Source organism: Anolis carolinensis, chromosome 1, assembly GCF_035594765.1.
Source record: "Anolis carolinensis isolate JA03-04 chromosome 1, rAnoCar3.1.pri, whole genome shotgun sequence".
Lineage (NCBI taxonomy): Eukaryota > Metazoa > Chordata > Lepidosauria > Squamata > Dactyloidae > Anolis > Anolis carolinensis.
Genome location: NC_085841.1, coordinates 30,278,575 through 30,304,908, shown reverse-complemented (window position 1 = coordinate 30,304,908; position 26,334 = coordinate 30,278,575). Strand labels below are relative to the sequence as shown.

At 41.4% G+C, this 26,334-nt stretch overlaps 1 protein-coding gene across 2 annotated transcripts in view; it reads right to left on the bottom strand.

The window, feature by feature from the left end:
- The window catches only part of traf5 (TNF receptor associated factor 5), a 55,297-nt gene that overhangs the window by 6,707 nt on the left and 22,256 nt on the right, over positions 1 to 26,334 (bottom strand). For both annotated transcript variants that reach the window (XM_062971783.1, XM_016990658.2), the window contains exons 2-8: positions 14,958 to 15,185; positions 8,972 to 9,029; positions 8,376 to 8,477; positions 7,459 to 7,623; positions 5,184 to 5,261; positions 1,468 to 1,542; positions 721 to 813 (exon numbers count right to left, since the gene is read on the bottom strand). In XM_062971783.1, coding sequence (XP_062827853.1) covers positions 721 to 813; positions 1,468 to 1,542; positions 5,184 to 5,261; positions 7,459 to 7,623; positions 8,376 to 8,477; positions 8,972 to 9,029; positions 14,958 to 15,175 — 789 coding nt within the window. In that variant the 5' untranslated portion in view covers positions 15,176 to 15,185. The remainder of the gene's footprint in view (positions 1 to 720; positions 814 to 1,467; positions 1,543 to 5,183; positions 5,262 to 7,458; positions 7,624 to 8,375; positions 8,478 to 8,971; positions 9,030 to 14,957; positions 15,186 to 26,334) is intronic.

Here is a 26,334-nt window from a genome sequence, read left to right as displayed (position 1 = left end):
CACCTTCATAGATAAGATAAGGGTCTAAGATCTATCTATATACAACTTTTTAAATCTTTGGACAACCTCTCCAAAGAGATTTGACTAGTCCAGACACTTATTTTTAGATGCTAGATAAAAAAAAAACAATTTTATTCTTCAGGATCCTACTGATAATCTTGACTTATTTATAAAATGCCGAGTTTACCATTATTTCTTTCAATACTTTTTATGAGTCCTCTTGAACAGTGTAGCTGATAGGTAGGATAGATATGCCTTAAATAAAATGAGGCATAAGTGACAGCCTGGGATTCAACACACTGTCAAACCAAGTTTTGAATCAAATCTATCGTGGGAGGAACAATGCAGTTATGCTTACTTTTGGTGAGGGGAACTTGCCTTTGAATTATGTGTCTTAAGATTTTAAAAAAGAATCACACAAACTTTATTCCTGTATTGCTTGTGAACAGGAGCATGATTCCATAACTATAAGTTGGTCAAAGCACTGAACTGTGTAGGGGAAAATACATTTTCATGGTAGACTAAACAAGCAGTTTATCTCATAATCTCTTTTCTTTCCAAAAGTGGTGCTTTCACATGGTTAAGGAAACTCCACTTGTAAGCACCATGCTGCTCTGTTGTATCAAACTGAGATCTAGTATATACTGTAGATCAAAAATTGCATATTGGGGAAATCAGGCCTTGACTTTAGGAGGAATGACCATGCATATGGCACTGTACCTGATCTTCAAGCTTTGAGTTTCTGTCCAGTATTTGTAACATATGTTCTCTCAAGTAGATATTTTCATGTTCTAAAACCTTTCCTCTTTTAATCTAAAAGGAAAATAAAGAAGCAAGCTTAATCCATTATAAACCAAACAGATTAATACTGTTGATATATTTTTAAACAAGAGCTGTTTAGAACACAGTAGACAAAAATAATACTTAGGTGCATAGTTATATTTGCTGTGGAATACAATACTTTTGTAGAATGTCCATACTGTTTATAGACATTTTTTTATCAGTTTCCCTAAGGGGTAAGGCTGATTCTTTTTAAACGAAACAGATTAATAATGGCTTCTCTGACTCGGCCAGAGAAGAAGGGATTGAAAAGATACTTGTGTGCTGGTTTCAGTTTTTTGTTTGACTTGCAATACAGTATCTTTGGCCCCTTCCACACTGTCCATATGTCCCAAGATCTGATCCCAAATTATTTTCTCATCCCAGATTATCTGGCAGCGGAGACTCATATAGTCCAGTTTAAATCAGATCATTTCGAATCAGATCCTGGGATGGATATAGGGCAGTGAAGAAGGGACCTTTATTGGATAGCCATACTCCTTATATGGAAAATCAATCTCGGCAAAGCAAGTGTGATGTACTGGAAATGAAACAAATGAATAATGTTATATTATTACACCAGACAAAACAAGACAGAAAAGACATTTTGATGTGCTGGTTTCTATTAGTGTGTTTGCCGTGGGATACCTTTGCAGGACATCCATACTGTTTATATGGACAGTCAATTTCCACTGCAGGACACACCAGAATATGTTCTTCTGCCTGTGAATATCAACAAGTAATACATTAATTAAATTTAGGGGAAGAATAGTGATCATAATTATCCTACAAAATGAAACATCACAAAGAAACAATGAGATACCACTAAAATGAGAAGGGGATTATCTAAAGACATTTTTTAAGATGTTTTAAAGATGTTTTTAAATTGTTAGATTTTAGCCTGTTCTTGTAAACCACCCCGAGCCCTAGGGGAGTGGCGGCATACAAGTTTGAATAATAAATAAATAAATAAAGTAAATATGCTACCCATGGACATTTCCTTTCCTATCTTTTAATTGATTATATCTACCTTGCAGCTCCGAGTACTATACTGGACTCCTTCATGTTGATTGGTACTGTAACTGTGTTCATTTTAGATTGAACTGTTTTTACTACTCTTTTATGATATTGTTTTTATTATGTTTGCTCGTTAATGCCGTTGTATCCTTTTTGACAACTGACTGTTTTATACCTGTTGGAAACCACCCTGAGTCCTCTCGAGGAGATGGAGCAGTATATAAGTAAAGGTTTATTATTATATACCTATGGACACTTTCCTCAGTGCCTGCTGAATTCTGCAGCACCTCTCAATAAAAATCATTTTGAAAAGTTTTTGGCAACAACAAAGTATAGTTTATTTTATATATTTATTGCGTTTATATACCACTTTTCTCATCCCTATGGGGACTCAAAGCAGTTCACATCAAATAAATGGCAAAATGCAATGCCTTGCAAATAATAAAACAAAACATTACACCTCTAAAACAGTGGCTTATCATTGTAAATTAAACCATTAAGACTATAAAACTTCAGACATAAGCATAAAACAAATTAAATTAGCACCAATCCCGAGGTTGTCACCCATCTGCTACGCTGCTGTTGTCAATCACTGAATGCTTGTTTACATAGCCAAGTTTTTATTTTTCTTAACACCAGGAGGGAGGGGGCCGATCTAATCTTGCTGGGGAGGGAGTTCCACATCTGAGGGACCACAACCGAGAAGGCCCTGTCTTGTTATAAAGCCAGGCACAATTTTACTGAACAAGGGATGCCTCCAGGCAGGAGGTAATTAAGGTGATTAATTACAACATTCATACTGGCCTCCAACTGACAAGAATTCTTCTCTCATCCTGGACTTTCCACAGATATATAAACCTTCCTTGCTTATTTTCTCCAAACCTCACAACATCTGAGGATGCCTGCCATAGATGTGGGCGAAACGTCAGGAGAGAATACTTCTGGAACATGGCCATACTGTCAATATGAGATTTGTGTAATGAGAGTGTTTAAATGTAATTTGTGCCATGCTTGTATTGCAGTCAGATTGCATCATCCAGAGTGTGTAATAGTGTGCAAAGAGTTAATCACTAATGAGCTATGATGACCTTGGTGTGTGGCTGGAACTAGGGAGGATCCAGACACAAGAGTTTGTGCATATCTATTGCATCAGTTCAGTCTGTCTTGAGTTTGAGTAGAGTTTGAGATCTGTTGGAGAACAGATCAATCCTGTGTTTGTTTGTCGTCTGCAAGAATCTGTTTGTGCTGTTTACTGCTTCATTCAGTAAAGCTTTGTATATTGCTTTTACTGACGTCTCGAAGTGTCGCTTCATTCTGCGCTCCATTGCTTTTCATACTACTACTGCTGCGCTACAATACTCTGACACATACAGCCCAGAAAACATAAAACCACCCTGTGATTCTGGCCATGAAAGCCTTCGACAACAATTTTTACTTTAATTTTCTCAAACTGATTTTGGTATTTGCATGTACCTAAACCAGGCATGGGCATGTTTTGGCCCTCCTGGTGTTTTGGACTTCAACTCCCACAATTCCAAACAGACTACTGGTCGAAGTTTACCCATGCCTGGTCTGGGAGATACTGATTTCCAGAACAATAAAAACCGAGTTATGCGAAGTGAAAGAGAGTCCACCTAGGAGGTGTTCAGACATCTGTACAGTTTCCAATAATGTGCCTAAAACAATGAATTTATGTTAATGCAACACTATTGTATTATCCTGAACAATAAAGGATGACGTAGAGGCAGCCAAGATGCTGAGTAGTAGAGAGAGTCGTAGGGCACACAGGTATATTGGGGAGGGTAGTGGGATAAATGGGAGATGATAGGTAATGCTGTGAGGGGATACAGGCCTGATATAGGACAAAATATAGGTGAGGGAGGGTTGAGAGTATTTTGGAATGATCCAAAGCATATGATATTGGGATGATCCTAAACAGGAAAATATGGTGTGTGTTTGAGTGCTGGGGGAAGAAAAAGTTGCATCCTAAAAGAGAGATGTGAGTTTAAAAACCCTGAAAACGGGGGAAAGCAGACCTCATTTATGAAGTTTTGGCCGAGTTCTTGCTTTTGGATCCTTTCTTTTTTTTTTTCTCTTTCATTCATGCATGTCTTCTTTATTTTTTTTATTTTTTAATATATATTTTTATTGAAGTTTTATTGATAAGATAGAGTAAATTAACATTGAAAGAGTGAGAACATTTGATTGTATAGAAAGTGGGAAAACTGAGATTTAAAAAGGATCAAAAAGGGAGAGAGAAAACCAAAAACCAAAAACGAAGCTAAAATGTCCATATTTATATAAAAAAGAAAAAAAAAAACCTGAACAAATGGCGATATAAAAATGCAAAGTGCTTGGCAAAGAAATACACCAAAAAGCAAAAGCAAAAAGCTCACTGTTTCACAACCTGTTCACAAGCCACCAGCAATTGTGAACTGCAGTTCTTTTTTCTTCTTCATCATGACCTTTTTTTTTAACAGAAGGAAGTTAAACGAGTGGTGAAAATTAAAATTTATAATAGTCAAATTTGAAACCCCCACGTTGAAATGGTCTTTCCTTCTAAAAACCTTTTGAAGGGATCCCAGACTTTCCTAAACTCGGAAGGGTCTTTTGACTGGAGATACCCTGTCAGAATGTCCATCTCAGCCACCTCCGTCACTTTCACAATCCATTCCTCCATTTCTGGTGTTTCCTCCAATTTCCAGGCTCGTGCATAAACTATTCTCGCAGCCGTTGTCATCAAAGTGAAGAGTTTATCATGTGGCTTCAGCAGTGATGTGTCTGTTATTCCTAGTAGGAATATTTCTGGGTGCATGGGTATTTTTAGCTTTAGTATTTTTTCAGTGGTTTTATGAATCTTAATCCAAAAGTTTTTTGCCTTCTTACAAGTCCACGCTTTTGGATCCTTTCTGATTGCCTTTCTATGAAATGCACATCTGTTGCAGCAGAAAACTTCAACAGTGTGGTTTTGTTTCCTGGGGCTCTGAAGACACTTCTGCCTTGTACATTGATTCTAGATCAGATCATCGTTTAGTCTCTCAATTTGAATGGTAGGCTGTATTCATCATGGGACTCATTTTGTGAATTGATAGCCTCGGTTTTGATCATGGCAACCAGTTTATGATGGTACTCATTAGTCCACTCCAAACTTTCAAAAGTGCTAACCAATCCAAAAAGATAAAGGAACCTCAACCTGTTCATTCATAATCCAAAGTTTGTTTCAGTGGATCTACTGATTCCATGTTGAGCTCAGATATATGGCAAAGTTCACATAATTACTAAGGCATCTTTTCCCCACAACACTTTGTAATTCACCTGGTTATAATGAATGAAAAATAATATTGTACCTCTTTCATCAGAATTGTTTGTGTACAACCATGGGGACAAATCAGTGGATACTCAGGACAATCTCTTCTCTCGTGAGTCTGAAAATATATTGCAAAATCAGTTATTCAGAGGTAACAAAAAATCTAGCAGTATTTAACAGTGCTCATTTAAAAGCAAAAGAGGGAAGCTCATATTACCAAGAGTCTCCTGAAACAAGCAGGAGTGCACAGCGGCGAAAAAGCACCAATTCATTGGTGGACTGTACTGTTTTTATATAATAATAAGGACCTGTAACAAAATGTTACAGTGTAGAGCAGGGGTCCCCAAACTAAGGCCCGGGGGCTGGATGCGGCCCTCCAAGGTCATTTACCTGGCCCCCACCCTCAGTTTTATAATATAATATTTTTATATCAGTTTTAATAATATAATATATTGTATATACATATAATAATATTATGTTATACAATATAATACTAATAATAATACCATATAATAATATTAATTATATGTTATATATTACATATTATATAATAATATAGTGGTATAGTTCAATATAGTAATATATAATGCTAATATTGTGCTATGCTAATAATATAATATATTGTATGTACATACAGCTGCTCTGAGTCCCCTTTGGGGTGAGAAGGGCGGGATATAAATGTAGTAAATAAATGCAGTAAATAAATAATTAATTTTAGACTTAGGCTCGGCCAAAGTCTGAAATGACTTGAAGGCACACAACAACAACAATCATCCTAATTAACTTGACTCTCTCATTGGCCATTAGCAGGCCCACACTTTCCATTGAAATCCTGATAGGTTTATGTTGGTTAAAATTGTTTTCATTTTTAAATATTGTATTGTTCTTTCGTTGTTGTTGTTGTTGCACTGCAAATAAGACATGTGCCGTATGCATAGAAATTTGTTTGTATTTTTTTTCAAATGATAATTTGGCCCCTCAACAGTCTGAAGGATTGTGGACCGGCCCCCTGCTTCAAAAGTTTGAGGACCCCTGGTGTAGAGTGTCCTTGTTCAGTGTTTCAGTCAATCTTCTTTCTATATATCTTCTTTCAAGATATTGCATTGTAACCCCCTCTGATTTTTGTTCCCAAGCAACTATAAATAGTAGGCATCTCATGTCACTTAGCTTGCTTACCGCTCGCTAAGTAATTTTGGTCCCATTCCACCTGTAATTTCTCACCATTGCGTTTCTCCTACTGGCTATTTATTGTTTTTCGACAGTAAGGATAAGAATTCAGAGAACTGAAATTGCTAATAGTTTATATGATTCATACTAGGGTTGGTAAAGTGTGGTTCAAGGACAATCAAGGACATTTCTGTAGTTCCTGGATCTCCTGCACATGGGCAAAACATGTTTTTCTTTTCAGGTAAAAACCTGAATTTCTGCTATTGGGAATCTCCAAGTTGTGTTTCACCTTAAACCTGACATGCCCCCATGATACAAAATAACATGATTATTTTTATTCCCCCCAAACTGGAAGTTGACTTACAGCTATGTTTGGTTTCAAACTCCCTGCCCCTATTTTTGGGCAGTCCATGTGCCTGCTGGAAGATACTGCAGGTCAGAAAATAACCCTTGGACCCATGCAGTCTCCTTCTATTACCTAACATTTCTAATTGGTAGCATGTTGCAGTATTTTGCTTACCCACTTGCATCTAACCCCTTCTGTCTTCTGCTTTAAAATAAAGAAGTGATCTATGTTTGGAAATATAAAAAGGCAAAAACCAGACTAACCTATGAATGAGCTGAAAAGCTACCTTCAATTGGCAATCATTTCTAGATATTTTTAAACTGAGAAATGGAAGCTGCAAAATCTCTATTTCTTATTTGCTGCTTCGAAACGTTCTTGGATATCCAGTGCAAAAGTAGAAATGCTTCCTCCCAAGCTAAATATTTTCTGAGCTTGGATTGGATGGGGCAGGGTGGCAGTGAAAGAAAAATAACATTGTAGACAACATCTAATTTTGTACACAGCACTTTTAGTGTTACAATTATCTCTGAAGTTCAAATGAGGGAATTCTTACTTGGTAACCATTTATTAACTTCTGGGTCACACCAAGCGCCCAATCCAGCAAAAACTACTCTTGTTTATAAGGCTTATTTTTAATTATATCCTAAAATCATGGCTATAAGCCCAGTATTTCCAATAGATCACCCTGTTTGAATATCACAACTGGGATGGAGACATGATCTCAGTTTGAGCCACATCATATTTTATGAATAAGAAACAAAAGAAGTTACATGTATTTAAGATATTTTTATTACAATCTTACCTTTACATTAATTGAAGTCACAGGCTGATTACAGTACCGGCAGAGTTCCTTTCGATAGTTACAGTGCAATCCTAGGTGTTCTTTCAGATCCTTCTGAAGAACTTTTTCACAACATCCTTCATTAGTGCATTGTACACTTTCAAATAAACACTGTTGTAGATGATCCTGTAAATGGAGTAATGCATTACATGTGCCATCCATGTTGTAAATATCACCGTAACATGCACTAAAGCATCCAAAGTACTTGATGCATTTGGGAATATTTGGTGCAAGTGTCATAGGAAGTTAGATGCTTCTCTAAAAGCCACTGTTTTCAGCAGGCATGGGTAAACTTCGGCCCTCCAGGTGTTTTGGACTAAAACTTCCATAATTTCTAACAGCCTTTTGGCTGTTAGGAATTATGGGAGTTGAAGTCCAAAACACCCGGAGGGCCGAAGTTTGCCTATGCCTGGTCTACAGCATGAGTGGACGACTGTGTGACCACGAATAGTGCTAGCTAAGGTTGACGGGAACTGAAGGGCTACAGTTGGCAACTTGTTACCCTCCATATTCTGTTGGTCTCTATTCTCCATTATGAGTAGATGCATTTATTTGATGCATTTATGAGTCGATGCATTTATTTCACCATAGACAGAACTCTTTATTCCAAACAAATAGGACTTAAAGAGCTTCTTTTAGAATATGCATTTCTTTATTTGCAAGCAGTTTGATCCTTTGCAAGAGTTATAGCTTACTCATAATGGTAGATGCATAATGTCAGACAAGGCATGGACAAACGTGGGCCCTCCAGGTGTTTTGGACTTCAACTCTCAAACACACTGAGGGCCGAAGTTTGCCCATATTTTTGTTAGAACACCTTCGTTACTTTGGTTGTGAAAAGACATACTGCAACAATATTAGAATACAGGAATACAAACCTGGTATCGTCCCAGAGACGTTTTGGCATTGCAAGCTGGTGAATTCCTGCAGTATACTTGCAAATTGAGAACTTCCCTTTTGCAGCAATTGTCTTTGAAAACCTAAATACAAAGTATTAAATTTGGTTTTACAATACACACAAGAATAAGGATGAAAATATCAGCACCATCTGCTCAGATTTTAGAAATATTTCCCTTTAGAATTATGACTCTCAATTTTAGGAAGAGATTTGAGGAACAATAGTCCCAAAAGGCTTTGGATTTTTCAAAAACAATGAAATAAAAAAGCCCTCAATTAGGGGACTGATTTATTTATTTCGAACACAAAATAACAATATCCTTTTGGTAGTTGCAGTGTGGATGAGAAAAAAGGGTTAAGAGAAATCTTTTGTGGCCTTCCTCCATATCGTACTCGTGAAAAGCATTTGCAATAGGTTTTCTTTACACTGCAAGTAGGGAATTATTTCAATTCAGGTTTAAAACATGTTTGGGTTCTGAAAACCTCTAGTGATCTTCACCTACATTTCAGTGTAATTGCTCTAAACCCCTTGCTGATGTTGACTTTAAAGATAAATAAACAGAGTTTATTTACTTACCTCATGAGGTTTTATTATTTCTTTGTCTACTGGACAGGTGGGTATGACACTCAGTTCTCTTAAAGAAACAGAGAAAATATAGTTTGTATTTGGTAATTAACCTTTAGTTCACACCAGTGTAATATGCTAACTTCCAGCTTGAATCCTGACAGAACAATAAAAAACCACCCCAAGTCATTGGCACATTTCATTATAAGGTTGATAATTGCACAACATATCCCACCCTAACCTATTTTCATTCACGCCAGATTTAGTTTGTTACTATAACAACATTTTTAATAGAAATCTTTCTGTTATGTTATCAATCAGAGAAAGTAGAAGGAAATTGCATGAGAAAATTACAGTAACGATGCCTGGATGAGAAAACCTGGCAATCGAACAAGCACATGCAGTCCCCAAGTTATAAACAAGATAGATTTCTGTAGGTCAATGTTCTTCAGTTGAATTTATACGTAAGCCGGAACAGATACATTTTTTGTTGAGCAAGTGGGCTTATTAACAAAAGATCCTCCCCATAAATGCACAGCAGAGTAACATTAGCAGCAGAGTGACCCAGCATCACTAGCCAAAAGTGATAAAAAGAACAAAAGCACACAGGCCAATGTTATTGTTTCCATAACCCAAATAAAGTTCTTTATACTTCCTTCTTTGCTTCCACGCTGGGCTTCTTTCAAATGCAGCTTTACACACCAGGCCTGTTGTAGCCCAGCCTGAGATTCAGCCACTGTAATGCCTCATGGGCCTTGTAGTCCTGCTCCTAGTGCCACCGTGGCTGATGAAGATGAAAACATGGGGTTTTCGCTGGCTCAGCAAGAGTCGGAATTTTTCCAGATGCCTGATGTTGATGTTTTTGCCCAAGAACCCATTAAAACAGACCTTGAGCAGTTCTCACCCCCTTTTGTTAGGAGACAGTCCTATGCTGCGGGCAGGGGAGAGAAGGAGCAGGTTCGGAGGAGTTTGAGACTTGCAGCTAAACAAGACACTGATTAGCCATGTTCCCTTGGGAAAATCTAGGGAGTCTCACATCTGGAGAGAGCTGTGTTTCGTTTCCTGTTCCCTAGGGAAAGGGAGCGCTGGACACCTGCTTTGCAGGAAAACGAGACCTAGTTAAATGTGCCTGGCACGGTAGGTTCCGTGCGGAGTCAACAGAGCAGCTTCAGGAGTGGTTTCGTGTTTCTAGCCTTGTGTGGACTTCGCAAAGTCCGCAACCCCAGTCTCCTTGCTTTGCCTATCCAAGTATTCAAGAATTGCCTTGCCTTGTTCCTAGTCACGGACCTTGTTCCTAGAATCACGTTTTGTTTCCAGCCTTGTTGTGGATTTACCTTGGACCTTGAAAGACCCTGGATGTTTCCCCGCACTATTGCTTGGCAATAGTGTGTGTTTCGGTTTGTTGGATTCTACTTTGAACTCTAATATCATTTATTGGACAAAACATTTCTGGACTATATTTGACCTCATCTGATAGGTCTGCTTCTGGACCATATTTTCTACTTGTTTTTATTATTCTTATACATTTCCTTAATAAAGATATTAGATAGTTATTGGCCTCTGTGTTCGGTTCTTAGTGCTCCGTTGCGTTGGGCGTGACAGCCACTAATTGTCCCTGCACCTGCCTTGCCAGAGGACTCTGGGTTTGGGCCGGAGATGCAACCAGAGCCTGAGATTCAGCCAGAGTTTGTCCCAGTGGATTCTGGGACCAGAGACAGAATGGTTGCAAACAGGCATTGTGAACCACATTCCTCCCAGCAAGCATTCCTCTCAGCAGTCAAGGTCAGATCTCCAGGTGCCAGATGAACATTCTAGTTTAGAGGAGGATAATGAGTTTGACCGGAAGACAGCGATAACTCATCAGAGGAGGGGACGAGAATGTTTGCGGAGAAGCAAACGGTTGCTTTTGAAGCAGTTTAATGAGTAGTTTTCTCATGAGAGAAAGACCTTGGATTTTCCTTAAAATGGCTTGCTTTCTCTGCCACAGCCAGAGGTGGTAACATTGCTTATTCAAAAAAGAAGGATCTTTGCTCTGTGTTCCTGTGTATTCCTGCAGCTGTGTATCCTGCTTCAAGTTCCAGCCTTGCCTTGTCCTGTGTATCCAGTTGGATATTCCAGTGACTTTGCCGTTTGGTTTTTATTCCAGTGAAGACCCTTGCCTTGTTTCATCATTGACTTTATACCTTGGACTACCTCTGAGTTAATCCTGCACTCTATTCTTGTTTTCCTGTGGTTATCCTTGATTCATGCCTTGGAAATAATCCTGTTTGGACTATTCTTGATATCTCTTGGGACTTACTTTGATATCCAGTTTTGGACTATGCTTTTTGAGTGGTTTGTATAGACTCTTGCTTCATGGATTTCAAGTACCTTGCTCTTGTGGATTTAAACCTATTTTATTGACTCTGAACTTTATTTTGCTTTTGCTTCATATACCTTTCAATGAACAACTTGCTTGCTTATATTCTGGGGCTCCAGTGTAGTTTTAAGGTGCCTATGTAGCCTAGGGGTGCAAAAAGGCCTTTCTCACTGAGGTCTACTCACACTGATGCCTTCTCTCACTCCACAGGACGACACTAGCTTTGGCCCATTAACTCTAACAGATTTCAGCCTACTCACTCTCTTTAGGGCTATGCTAGCTTATTTAACTCTTTCATTGCTTGACTCAAATTTTTGTAATTGTGTAATTAAAAATACCTAGTTAATTTTTAATATTTCTGATATTTTTTAAGTGTAATTCTAGCCAAATATAAACGTGAAAATCTGTATGTCTGTATGTGGCAAGGGTGTCCGTTCACACAGACAGCCTCTGGCCTCCACAAACAGGCTATAGTTCCCAGTGCTTGAGGACCCACTAAGCCACTCCCTCCAAGGACACTGCAGGTTACAGTGAGCAGATCCCAGTGTTCCTTTCTCTTCTATTTGCATGACCCGTCCACTGCCTCTCCCTTAATCCTTTCCTACTCTTTACTATGGCACACAATAAATAGAGGAAATGATTAGCAAATGAACATACTGGAGAGGTTTGGGGAGAATTCACCATGATTTATAGGCAGTTATAGGGACTGGGATGTATAGTTCACCTACAATCTAAGAGCACTCTGAACCAAACCAATGATGGACCTGGAACTAACTTGGCACACAAACCCAACATGGCCAAATGTGCATACTGTTGGGGTTTGGTGGTGACTGACCTTGACATCCAGGAGTTATAGTTCACCCATATTCAGAGAACACCGAACCTATCTGATGACGGATCTGAACCAAACTTGGCATACAAATTCAACATGGCCAACTGGGAATACTGGTGGACTTTGGGGGGTGACTGACTTTTAACTCTGGAGTTATAGTTCACCTGCATTGTGTGAGCCCTCTGAACTCCACCAATGATGGATTTGGACCAAACTTGGTAAACAGATCCAACACTGCCAACTTGGGGTGATTGACCTTGGCATCAGAGAGTTATATTTCACACGTATACAGAGAACACTAGGAACCCAGCAAGTGATGGACCTGGACCAAACTTGGCACACAGACCCAACATGGTCAACTGTGAATACTGGCATCGTTTTGGGGTGAATGCCCTGGGAATCTGGGATTCATAGTTCACCCTTATCCAGAGAACACTGAACCCAGCAGATGACGGATCTGGACCAAATTTGGCACACAGACCCAACATGGCCAACTGGAAATACTGGAGAAGTTTTGGGAGGGTTGACCCAAGATTTTTGGAAACTGTAATTCACCCACACCCTAATCAATTTTCTAAGGGGAGCCTTCATAAAAAAACAACAGGAAAAACTGAGCTTTTTCCTAAGAAATAACTTAGGAACTTTCACATAAATTAAGACAAGACAGGAAAAACTCCTCTGTAAGAGAGGAAAGAACATACCACACATTTTTAAATCTCACAGTGCATAGCTTAAAATGAGAGAAGCAAATGATTGATTCCTAAAGGGCTGCTTCTTATATTTTTACTCTCCTTATCATCAATGCATGTTTTAAAATCCACCAACAGCACATGTCCTACGCATGTCTATTCACTGTTCTAAGGTGAAAGGAGCTCCAGTTTAATATACACAAAAATTACAGTCTGGGAAAAGCACTTTCATATCAATTTCACAGTGAAAATACAGCTAGAAATGTCTAGGCCAGTATTACATATCAAAAACGATACTTCAGATTAATCAAAATGGTGCTTTCAGAAAACCCATTTAAATGAAACCACCCTCACTTCTTTTCCACAACAGTGTCATGCTAAACCACATTGCGCCCAAACAAATGTGAAGCTATATTCTCTTAATACCAATGCTATATTGTTTTAAGATAGAAAGCCAGCTTTTGTATGAAAAGAAGAACAAGCAGCCGCTTCAGCTGCCACATCATAAAAGCAAGAACAAAATGAAAACCACAAATCCATCACAAATACAGACAAGGCTCTTCCTTATTCATAGCGAGCTGTTTCAGAAGCTACTATTTTCTACTTATAACTCTCCCATATTTTCCCGTGACTTCAATTTCCTCCTACCAGAGAGGGAATACATTAAGACTACCTGTGCAGCTCCTTTTAAATGAAACACTAGTAACTGTTTGTAATGATCAATGGGCAGAAATTAGTCACACTTAACATATGTTCAAGTTCTGTGTGCAAAGAGATCTCATTGCACCTTAGAGATTAACTTCTTTAGATGTTAATCTCTAATAAAGGTTATGCTATCAATTTCTTTTTTCTCAGATGCTACAAGATCCTTTGCATTCTCATATTCCAGACTTACATATCTTACATTCAAGTCCTGTTTATTTTATGGAGGATATCAGCACATGTAAACTTATCCTACTAAAGCCAGTGAGACTATTAAATGTTTGATTTTATATAGATCATACAGTACATGTCCTGTAGAATTAAAATGACCACACTTCTGGAAATGATAAATTTGAATTTTTGAAATGCTGTGTTGCCCTGAAAATTATGATAAATTATTTCAAAACTTTCTGTTGTTGTGTGCCTTCAAGTTATTTCTTACTTATAACAACTGTAAGGACAATATAAGAGGATTTTCTTAGCCACATTTTTTTCAGAAGGGATTTCTTATTGCCTTTGTCTAAGGCTGAGAGTGTGATTTGCCAAAGATCATCTAATGCAGTGGTTTTCAACCTGTGAGTCCCCAGATGTTTTGGCCTTCAACTCCCAGAAATCCTAACAGCTGGTAAACTGGCTCGGATTTCTGGGAGTTTTAGGCCAAAACACCTGGGGTCCCACAGGTTGAGAACCATTGATCTAGTGCAAGGCTTTTAAAAACCTTTCCAATCAGGACTCCTTTTGGCTTGAGATTTATTATGGTATATAGGTATATAAAATACATATAAAAATCAAATATTTACTGATAACAAACCAGCATTTGCAAGACTGGCTAAAAAGGTTGATTTTCCTTTTCATGAAGTACAGCTGAAGCATCTTCTGCAGAGTCCACTGGAAACACTGCACAACTGATTTGTGTAAATGACTAAAATAGCCACTAGGTGGCATTCAGGAAAAAAATTGGAACCCAACCTAGAACTAAGGGGACCCCATTTGGGGTCAAAACCCACAGTTTAAGAAGCAGTATTATTTATCGTATCAGAAGCGAACCGAGGGTACTTTAAAAACACAAACAAAGTTAAAAACTTGGCATTTTTCTAAATGTCCTTTGACCATAGCTGGCCACTTGAAGTACCTCTGGTGTTGCTATAAGAAGATCCTCCATTGTGCATAAGAAGCAGTGGCCTAGTGGATTACGTGACTGAATTCCAGACTCAAATCAAAATACAATACTGACTCTCTGCAAGAAAGAACTTAGAAATGTGTTTGCAACATCACTTGCAAAATTGCCTCCAGATCTTCAGTTCTGCACAATGTCTTCAGCGTACTGGACTCACTTCCCTTTGCAGAGCATACATATTTTTTTAAAGGAGGGGGCACTGATTTGATAACTCAAAATTAAGGAAAAACAGTTCTTACCTTAAAGAGGCTATGCATCGCTGGCAAAATCTGTGCCCACATCCTGTCTGATGAGGATTATGAAGGACCAGATGGCAATGCGTACATTTGTACCGATCTTCTAAGATTTCCACAAACTGATAGCTGGCATCAGGCTCAAAATCTAGAGAAACCGCATTGGTAGAGTTCTGCCGAATGTAGAAATTTGGTACTTGGCATGCAAGGTCTTCCGAGGCCATGGACAAAGAACTGTATAAAAAGCAAGCAAGACAAAAAAGGTATTGAGTGTGTGTTGGTATACTCTCCATCCACATTTCTCTGAAAAAAGTCTAGGGCAGAAAAGTTTTGTTTTCCCATGACAGCAGTTTGCACAACACTTATGCAATATTTGTGTTTATTCACAAATATAAAGGTAGAGCACAGGTGGAGGCAGCAAACTAACAGCTGACAAATACCATTATTCTTCATGAGATACACCACTGAAAGATTAATTCTATGTTTCTCTTTGCTAGTTATTAGAATATATAGCTCTAGATATAGCTGTTTTGGAAAGTCAACTTGGAGTCTGGAAAAGGAGTATTCTGGAGAAGGAAGGGACTGTAGCGGAACCTTCGTGCTACGGTTCTTGTTGGCGCAGTGGAGGAATTTGAAGACGGACAACTGAAGGAATTTCCCAGAAAGCAGTTTTATTTCGCTAATGGCCACTAGGGGTCCCCCTAGCACAAAGTAAGTGCTTCTCCAGGGGAACCGCCCAGTGGCATGCTGAGTGAACATTTATACACACTACAGGGTTCGGGTTATGCCCGCCCACAAGCAAATTCATTGGCTTAGAGTTGTGACGCTGCCCAATCGGTGCTGACTAGCAGGCCGGCTGCACCCTTTTTGTGCCGTGCTCACAAATCTTTCAGAGCGCCTGCGTACGCATGCTCTGTTTGTTTTTCTTTAGCTTTCATTTCTTCAGAAACACATGATTTCCCAGAAGTCACATGTTTCTGTGAGTTTATGCACCCGGGTCGCTAGCTGTCGCCATCTCTGCCCATATATGGTATTTCCTGGGGTTCCTTAACCCCCCCCGCCTCACTCCCCCATTTTCTTTTTGCGAAGCGCATGTACAAAAGCTGAAGCAAAGCATTATGGTTCCATCCAATCCCGCTTGGCTTGGAGTATGGCTATCTTTTTTTCAGGTAAAGATTGTGTGACACACCTAGTACACATTTGCATCATTATTGGAGTGCAACACATAACTATGAGAACAATGAACAATCCTAAAATCCCTACCAACAATATGTTCTTCAACCATTCTATTGAGGGTAACCAGCTAGTCACCCAGGAGAAGGGAGACCAACCTTCTATCTCCTGGACATTATTGTAAATTAACTTTTGTAATGACTCGATGTCATCTTCAATAGTATTATTCAAGTTATGAAATTTCACTACACAACGTCCTCTAACCATGGCGCATAACCCCCCCCTGGCCGCCAGTAGGTAGTCAAGGGCCAACTTATGCTGTAGGGCCATCTGGCTGATTTCTTCTACTTCAGACTGGATTTCCCGGAAAATTTTACCAGTGGCATTTATGGACTTTTCAAGGCGGCAAGTCAGGCCTAGAACACTTCTACGGTTTGCTTGAGCTACAATCCCTGGGTAAGCACCCAGTGTCAACAAGCCTGTGATCAGGCCTCCTCCTACACGGGAGGCTTCTGAACCTGACAGGGCCTTGTTGATAATGACCTCATCCGAGCATTCTGGTCCTAGAGGGCCTGTTTGCACAATGTCCCGTTTCAGGCGCTGATGCCCTTTGTGTAAGACCTGAACTGGGAATGTCAAATAACCCACACCGACACACTGGTAGTTGCCGGGGTGATAATTTGTGGCCCATTTATCAAAGAAAAACCATAGATTTGGATCCCTAATTTGCCATAACGGACAGAGGCTTTTACCTAGGCTCAGTTGGGTTAATTGTTGCAGTATGTTCATATAAGATTTTAGGCCCTCAATAGAATCATTCACACTAAATGTGGGATAATCTGGATACATGCTAGCCCACTCGGTTGCGGTTAGATTTAATCGTGAGACATAAGATGTATTAAATCGTCCATGTAGATAGAACCGGTCTCGACAATGGGAATAATTGCCTAATCGGGAAAAGAACGCCTGCCTAGTTCCCCAGTGTTTCCACTCAGAATTCCATATTCCCGATCCTCCACAACAGAAGCACAAACCCCTGGTGGAGGTATGGTATCTAAACCGTCGAAACCGAGTTTTATTTATCCTTTGCGGTATGCTAGAAAACACGGTAGGTGGACCCTCCTGAGCCTTGGACAATCCCTCCAACACAATCTGTGGTTCATCAATTAAATCGGGAAGAAATGAAAAATCTCCTACGGTGAGGGGGTGTTCATATATTAATGCTACCTCTTTCCCGTGCTGCTCAAACATATAATTGGCATGTTCTTTTATCCAATTCCCATGTGCTCTTTTTCCAAAAGAGAGAATAAAACTCAGCACAAATAATATACCAAGCACAGTGCGCTTTCCTCCCCTCCTCATAGCTTGTCTCCCACTTTTTCCTCTCAAAATGTCTAGCCACCATCTCCCGGAGAGCGCCTTTGTTGGGCCATGCTGCGACATACTTGACCACCGACGCTCCGTTGCACCCGAAGGGATCAGCTTCATGGCCTTGTTGACCCCTTAGGGAGTTGCCGGATGATCCTGAGTCTCAGGTCCTCACCAGGAACTCGCTCCGTCCGCCACTCCTCAGGTGCTAGTTTTACACGGGTGTAATGTATCCACGGCTTAATCTCCTTCACCTTCACTGCAGTGGGGGTAGACAGGAGCACAACATAGGGTCCTCGCCACTTGGGTCCCAATGGCTCAATCTTCCAATCCTTGACCAGAACCTCGTCACCTGGTGAAAAACAATGTAGAGGTGTGGTAGGGAATGGTGGGTTCAATTCAGAAATGTATTTTTCTAACTGCTGCATTTGTCTGCCCAAAGCCTGAACCTGGGCCAATGTCTGTTTCTCTCCTATGAGGTGCTGCTCAGCTCCTGTCTCTAAAGCTCCCTTCAAGTTCAAAGGGGGTCGTCCATAGAGTCTTTCAAAAGGGGAGAGTCCTGTCCGTTTGTGTGGTGTACATCTGATTCCTAATAATGCCATGGGCAAAACCACCGTCCACGGCAATCCTGTCTCTTGGCAAAGTTTCCCAAGCTGAGCCTTTAATGTCCTATTCATTCTTTCCACTTTTCCAGAAGATTGGGGTCTATATGCACAATGTAACTTCCATTTTATGCCCAAAATTCTACATAATCCTTGCACAGCCTGTTGAATATATGCGGGGCCATTATCTGATCCAATTTCTAAGGGTATGCCAAATCTGGGAATAACATCTTTCATTAGAGCTCTTGACACCTCTACAGCCTTCTCAGTTCTTGTAGGGTAAGCTTCCACCCATCCTGTGTATGTGTCCACGAACACCAGTAAATATTTGTATCCTTTGTATGGGGGCATTTCTGTAAAATCAGTGACTAAAGCTTCAAAGGGTACCCCACCCACATGTTGGACTCCTGGTGGCTTGAGGGGTCCTTCTCTGGGGTTATTTTTGATACATGTCCAGCATCTTCGGGCTGCTGCTGCCGTTAGGCTATGTAATCCATCGATATACAACTGTCGTCCTAGCAGATTTGCCAATGCCATTTTTCCTAAATGTGTGTTTTGGTGCATGTGTTGGACTAAGTGCCATGCCAAGTCCTTAGGGACGTAGACACGGGCGTCTGGCATCACTATGAGTTTTCCTGACCACTGACCCTTCTCCTTTAAGGCCCATTCTTCTTCCTCTGGTGTATATGTAATGTTATGTTCAGTTAATTCTACCTGTAGGGCCATTACCTGATGTTCAATATAGGGCAGCCTAGCTGCCTCTTTGGCTGCCAGATCAGCCTGCCTATTTCCTTGCACTACGGGATCGTCTCCACGTTGGTGCCCTTTACAATGCATCACAGCCACCTGCCTTGGCTTCCAAACCGCCTCCAGGAGATCCACAATCTCTCCAGCATGTTTCACGCACTTTCCTCCAGACGTGAGGAGCCCGCGCTCCTTGTACAGTGCTCCATGTGCGTGGAGGGTGGTGAAGGCATATTTTGAGTCTGTGTAGACGTTAACCCGCTTTCCGCTTGACAATTCCAACGCTCGGGTCAGGGCAATCAATTCGGCCTTCTGGGCAGACGTCCCCGGGGGCAGTGACTCTGCTTCCAGCGTCTCTCCCCCCCACCGAACAACCGCATAACCTGAGTGTCTTTGATTATTTTCCATAAAGGAGCTTCCATCTGTGAACAGAGTGTCGTCCACCTTAGTTAGTGGCACATCCTTCAAATCCGGTCGACTGGAGAATACCTCATCCATCACCTGGGCACACTGATGGATCGTGGTGTCTCCTGGAGTCGGGAGCAAGGTGGCCGGATTCAGAGTGGAGCAAGTCTCCAGGGTCACCAGTGGGTTGTCACACAACAATCCCTCATATTTCATTAACCTCTCACTTGTGAGCCAGCGCGGTCCCTTAATGTCTAACAGTGCCTTAACGCTATGGGGCACCTTAACTGTCAGTGGCTGTCCTAGGGTCAATTTATTCGCTTCTTTGATTAAATCTACTGATGCTGCCACAGCCCTCAGGCAAGGTGGCAATCCACGAGCCACTGTGTCCAATTGCTTTGACAAGTAGGCAATCGGCCTTTGCCATGAACCTAGTGGTTGGGTCAATACTCCAACCGCTGTTCCTTCCCGCTCTGCAGCGAACAGAGTGAATGGTTTTTCCAAATCGGGCAGTCCTAATGCTGGAGATGACATCAATGCTTCTTTTAATGCCTTAAATGCCTGTTGACATTCTTCTGTCCACTCAAATGGATCTTCTCTTCCACCTCTCGTAGCCTGGTACAGTGGCTTAGCCAACACGGCGTAGTTGGGGATCCACTGTCTACAATATCCTGCTGATCCCAAAAATTCCCGCACCTGTCGCCGGGTACTGGGAGTGGGGATGGCACAAACAACTTCCTTTCTTTCAGCTCCTAACATCTTCTTTCCTTCGGTCAGATGGAACCCCAAATATTTCACCGTGGGACAGCACAACTGGGCCTTTTTCTTTGACACTTTGTAACCCTTTTCTTCCAATGTCTTGAGAAATCTCAAAGTATGCTCTTTACAGCCCCCTAGTGTCCGGCAAGCGATAAGCAGGTCATCTGCATATTGAAGCCAAATTCCCTCTTCCTTAGGTATTACAAAATCCTGTAAGTCTTTGGCCAGGGCTTGACCAAAAATGGTCGGGCTGTCCCGGAACCCCTGAGGAAGGCGTGTCCAAACATACTGGGTCCTTTGCCCTGACTGCTGAGATTCCCACTGGAAAGCAAAGATCGGTTGGGATACAGGGGCCAATCGAATGCAAAAGAATGCATCCTTTAAATCCAATACAGTAAACCATTTGGCAAATGCTGGTACTAGACTCATCATGATGTATGGATTTGGCACTACCGGGGTTAGGGGAACGGTGACTTGATTTACAGCCCGCAAATCTTGGACTGGGCGATATTCTCCTTGTCCTCCTGGTTTCTTGACTGGGAGCAGGGGCGTGTTCCATGGGGAACTGCATGGTACCAATATCCCATGCTGCAGAAGTCGCTCTAGATGCTTTCTGATCCCCTGCACTGCCTCTCGACTGACGGGATACTGTGGCTTGCATATGGGCCCCATTCCTCTTTTCACTTCCACCACCACCGGTGGAACATATTTAGCTAATCCTGGAGGATTTTCTTCTGCCCACACTAAAGGAGTCTCATGCCATGGCCATTGTATTTCTTCAGTAAAAATCCTAACTTGAAACAGTCTCCATTCCTCTTCCATGGGAAATGATAGCTCCACTTGTCCATTCTTCATGAACTGGAGTTGTGCTTGTAATTTTGATAAAATGTCCCTTCCCAATAAAGGGACTGGGCAGTCTGGGAGATATAACATCTTATGCTTGACCTGATGTCCGGCCAGATTGCAGGTGCGTTCCTTAAGGAAGGGGCACTTCTGGGTCTTCCCAGACACCCCTATTACTTTCGTAGTTTCCCGAGTTGGTGGACTAATTTTTGTATTTACTACTGATTTTTCGGCACCTGTGTCCACTAAAAAGTCCAATTGTTGGTCCCCGATTTCAAGTGTGACCATCGGCTCCCCGGGGTCCAACAAAACAAGAGCCTGGCTTCCTCATTCCTCTCCTCCATCCATATCTTCCCATTCTTCTTCCATCACAGCTGCTGCAGCTATCACCTCTCTTGCAGGAAAAGGTACGTAGTTCCCACGCCCTCTTCCCCTTCCTGGGTTTCTTCCTCTCTCAGGCCTTCCTCTTTCTCTCGGTCCTTCCTGACTTCCTTCTCTTCCTTCTGGGCATTCACCTTTCCAGTGTCCAAACTTCTTACATTTAGCACATTGGTCTCGACCTAACCTCCGAGGGGGGCCCCTTCTTCCTCCTTGTCCCCCTCTGGCATATCCTCCTCTTCCTCTCTGTCCACTTGCACTTTGTTCCATCATGGTAACTAATGCTTGGTATTCCTGCTTCTTCTTCCTGTCCTTCTTCTCTTCTTCTACCTGGTCCCTCGCCATATAAACTTGATCTGCGAGTGCCAACAATTCATTCATAGTCTTTCCTAGAAATCCTGGTTGCTTTTGAATCTTTCTCCGGATGTCAGGAGCCGCTTGACTGATAAAAGACTGTTGAATCGCCCTCCTACCGTTTTCATCCTCCAAATTATACGGGCTATACTTTCTATATGCTGCCTCCAGCCTTTCCAAAAAGGCTGTTGGTGACTCAGATTTTTCCTGTACCACTCCCTGAATTTTTACAATGTTGACGGGTCGCGGCGGGCCCCTCTTTACCGCTTCTACCAATATACGCTGGAATCCTTTCAGTCTCTGCAAATGTCCTTCTTCTGCGGTGTCCCATTGGGGATCTATTTCCACAGGAAACCTCTGTGCTCCCCACTCGGCTGCATCACCATCTTGTGGGGCACCAACCTGGGCTATGGCTACCCCATTATTCAACACTGCTCTTCTCTCCTCTGATGTGAACAACATATTCAACAATTGTCTGCAATCTTGCCAGGTGGGATTATGGGTTGCCATAATCCCTTCCAATAGCCTAGCCATAGCTTGGGGTTCTTCACTATAAGGTGGAGTATTATTTTTCCAATTCAAAATGTCACTACTACTAAAAGGCACTACCTGGTATGCTTGAACTATCTCATTCCTGTTGTTTATCACAGGCACCGTTCTCAAGGGCATCTGGAGGGCCGGTCCGGTCGGTGAATCACCAGACCACACCGGAGCTCCATGTCTCCGAGTTTGTGCCGGAGAAGCATCACTGGGCATCCGTTGTGACTTCTTCTTTTCCTTTGTTTCCTCCTGATATTTTTCTAGGCTAGGATAGTGTTTCTTGGCCGCTTCGGTTGACTCCGAAGAGTAGGGTGGGGGTCTCGTTCCTAGTGTAGGTGCACCGGGGGCTGTTCCCTGGGGTGGGGGGGGCGGTGGCAAGGGTGGCGGCAATAATTCCTGTTGTCTAGCCTGTACACTCAACTGTAAATCTGGGTAGTCCTCCTCATTGGATTGGAAAACTTCCTTCTTTTTCCCCTCCTTCTTCACCACCATACATTTGCCATTCCTGCACTGTCGAACCCAACCTGGATCTTCTCTAACTACCCGTTCCCACGTAGCAATATAGACCCACTGGTTCGGATGATTCACAGCACAATATTCTTCCACTGTTCGGATCAGTTTCAGATCCCACGTTCCTTCTACTTGCCAACCTAAACCAAAATCTGGCCATTCTCCCTGACACAAATTTCTCAGCCTATAATCTCTTAGGTCCCTTGGATTCCCTGCTACGGCTCTGCTAGCAAAAGAGCCAAAATTATCTAAGATGCATTGTAAGGGAGTGGAGCTCTTTGAATTTTTCCCTCCCATCCTGCCTAATAGAGGGGACTGTCCTGGCCTGGGCACCCGGCCACTCACGGCATGCGTCAGGAAACACAAGACAGAACCCCTTTCTACCTCCCTGGGAACTTTTTTTTGTCCCTCCCAGCGCTGGCGTTCCCTTAATATCTCATGCAAACCCCTATACTTGCCAGATTTCTGTAGACGTCGGACCAACCTTCGCCCCTGGGCTTTTTCCCCTGGATCCTTTTCCTCCTAGCCGGTTTCTGTGGAACCTCGCTGATGTTGCAGCTCTCACCGTCAGTCGGCGTTGGCATTCAGAGGCAAGCACCGCAGCCGGTCGTGTAGTATTCAGGGGCCCCTTCTCGTCTCACGGTAGTTGCCTCAGGCCCCCACCGCTGAGTTGAGGCCGTCCCGCCAACGGGATCCGTCTCCAAATCTCCTGGCCCGTCTTATAGGAAAAAATCACGTCGGGGTCACCAGAAAATGTAGCGGAACCTTCGTGCTACGGTTCTTGTTGGCGCAGTGGAGGAATTTGAAGACGGACAACTGAAGGAATTTCCCAGAAAGCAGTTTTATTTCGCTAATGGCCACTAGGGGTCCCCCTAGCACAAAGTAAGTGCTTCTCCAGGGGAACCGCCCAGTGGCATGCTGAGTGAACATTTATACACACTACAGGGTTCGGGTTATGCCCGCCCACAAGCAAATTCATTGGCTTAGAGTTGTGACGCTGCCCAATCGGTGCTGACTAGCAGGCCGGCTGCACCCTTTTTGTGCCGTGCTCACAAATCTTTCAGAGCGCCTGCGTACGCATGCTCTGTTTGTTTTTCTTTAGCTTTCATTTCTTCAGAAACACATGATTTCCCAGAAGTCACATGTTTCTGTGAGTTTATGCACCCGGGTCGCTAGCTGTCGCCATCTCTGCCCATATATGGTATTTCCTGGGGTTCCTTAACCCCCCCCGCCTCAGGACTACTTACCAAGTCCCAGTAGTGCCTGCAAAGAATAATGCTTACATGTTCATATATCACTATAATCAAGAGACAATACAGGGAGGAAAATGGATGTGATTCATGAGCTACACCTTCTATGTGGGTTTATAGACTTATTTATAGCCATGCTTTTAGTACTTTGGCAGTGATGTAGCTCCAGCTCTCCAGATGTCATTGGACTGCAACTCCCAGCAGTCCTACCTAGCTCAATAGAATGGGTGGGATGATGAGACTGGAAATCCACGTGATTCCCACCTCTGCTTTAAATGAATGATGCTCCCAGGCCACTATAAGTACCCTTCTTCTTCCATCCACCAAACAAAATAATTGTTACTTGCCTCGATTATAGGAAACAGGGCTGCTGACAGTCTTATAGCAAGTTGTTGCTAACAGATTCATGTAAATGGTGGCGTTCAGAAATCTTTTATTGTTGCCAATTTTTTGTGACTCACATTTTAAGAAACTGGGAATCACATTTTAAGACTGGAACTCACATTTTAAGAAACAGAGCTCTAGTGGTGGCTGGACTACCACTCCCATCAGCCATTGTTCAGATATAAATAGAACTATATTGCCAAAGTTGTCAATGCCAGCAAACCATTTATTTGCATATTTTATTTTCTGGTTTTCTCCGAGCTAGCATTCCAAGAGACTTACAACATGTCAAAAAAATACAAACAACAGCTAAAAATTATCAAAACAAAAGTTTAAAAAACAATAAAAGGATTCTGCTTTAACAAAACAGTTTTAAAGATACGTTTAAAACATAACACACAGACGCAACTTAAAAACCATCATCTGCTGTAACATCTTACAAAAACACAGATTAAACAAATTAACAACTACAGTGTTCCCTCACTACTTCGCGGTTCACTTTTTGCGGATTCGCTGTTTTGCGGTTTTTCAATAAATTCTAAAAGACTATTATAAATCATTACAAAATTACAATTTACAGCCTAAGGAAGAAAGGAAGGTGGAGCCAAAGGGAGAGAAAAGGAGCCCAAGTGGCAACAAGAGTTAAAGGAGGTGATTTATCAACACACGATTGGTTGATAAAGACTTAAAATAGTGTATCACCACTAAAATAATATATAAATATTAAAATAAATATAGTCCCTACTTCGCAGATTTTCACTTATTGCGGGTGGTCCTGGAACCTAACCCCAGCGATAAGTGATGGAACACTGTATTTGGAAAGGTTTTGCCTGCTACTAGAAAGACAGGAGGGAGGAGGTCATATCAAGTCTCTCCCATTTGCTCAGCAAATCCACCAAGATGCCCCATCTACACTAGACATTTAATGCAGTTCAAAGGTAGCTTTAAACTGTGATGACTAGACAACACACTCCAACAAAAGTGTGCAAAAGAAAGCCCTTAAGGTACAATGAAGCCACATTCTTTAGTTTGATACTGCATTGAATGGTTAATATAGATGGGGGCATAGTCTGGACCAAAGGGATTAGAATTCGACGCAGAAAGGGACCACTAGTCAATGAACCTGCATCAACAATGGAATTATGTGCTTCCTATAACCAGCTTAACTGCAAAGTTTGGAACCCGCTGAAGTTTCTGAGCAGTTTTCAAAAGCAGCCCCATATAGAATGGAGCATAGTTTCTGAAAAACCACAGTTAGCTTCTCCTTGTTTAAAGGAAATTATAATCAGGAGTTTAGCTCTTCACAGACAACTGATAGGACTTAATAAAAATCTGAATATACAAATTTGGTAAGTAGGTTTAGGAGCAATGGATTGGGCACTACTCTACATGCTCAAGCATGAAAAAAGAAAAGCTGAATATCTAATAAATTGCATCCTACAATTTAAAGTGTAATGTTTGTTAATGCTTCAAACTTAACTTTTTAGTACAGATTTCCAATGAAAAAGCAGCTTCGGCTACTGAAAAAGAGCAGCATATATCGAGGAACAATTTATGATGAATAATTCTACCTTCAATGAAAGTTGAGAATATTGGGCTATTTATTTAGACAAAGTGTTGCAAGAATTTCTTGCATTTTTCTATTTTAAAACTGAACGTTAAAAGGATGGAAAAACTGCAAACAATTATGGAAAGATTTCTAAGTATTGTTTTAACTGACATATTTTCTCAGAATGCTATCTAATGAGTATGTAAATACTGTATCAAAAAGCTACAGTTTCTAAGGACATATAATATGCAGATTTTAACCTTCACAGCTCCACAAACACCATTTCTGTAAAACAATATCTTCACACTGTCCCATCCCTAGAAATAAGGAATTTCTGGGCTATTTAAGAGCATAGCTGAATTGTAATACTGCCTTATGTTGATTTCCCCTCTAGAATGCATTTTACACACGATCTTCCAGGTGTCAGTATGAACAGGCAACTACTATAACTATCACTCAGAGTAACACAGTCCTAAAAAAATGCATCATTTTTTCAGTTTGCATTAGAGTGACGGAAAATACAA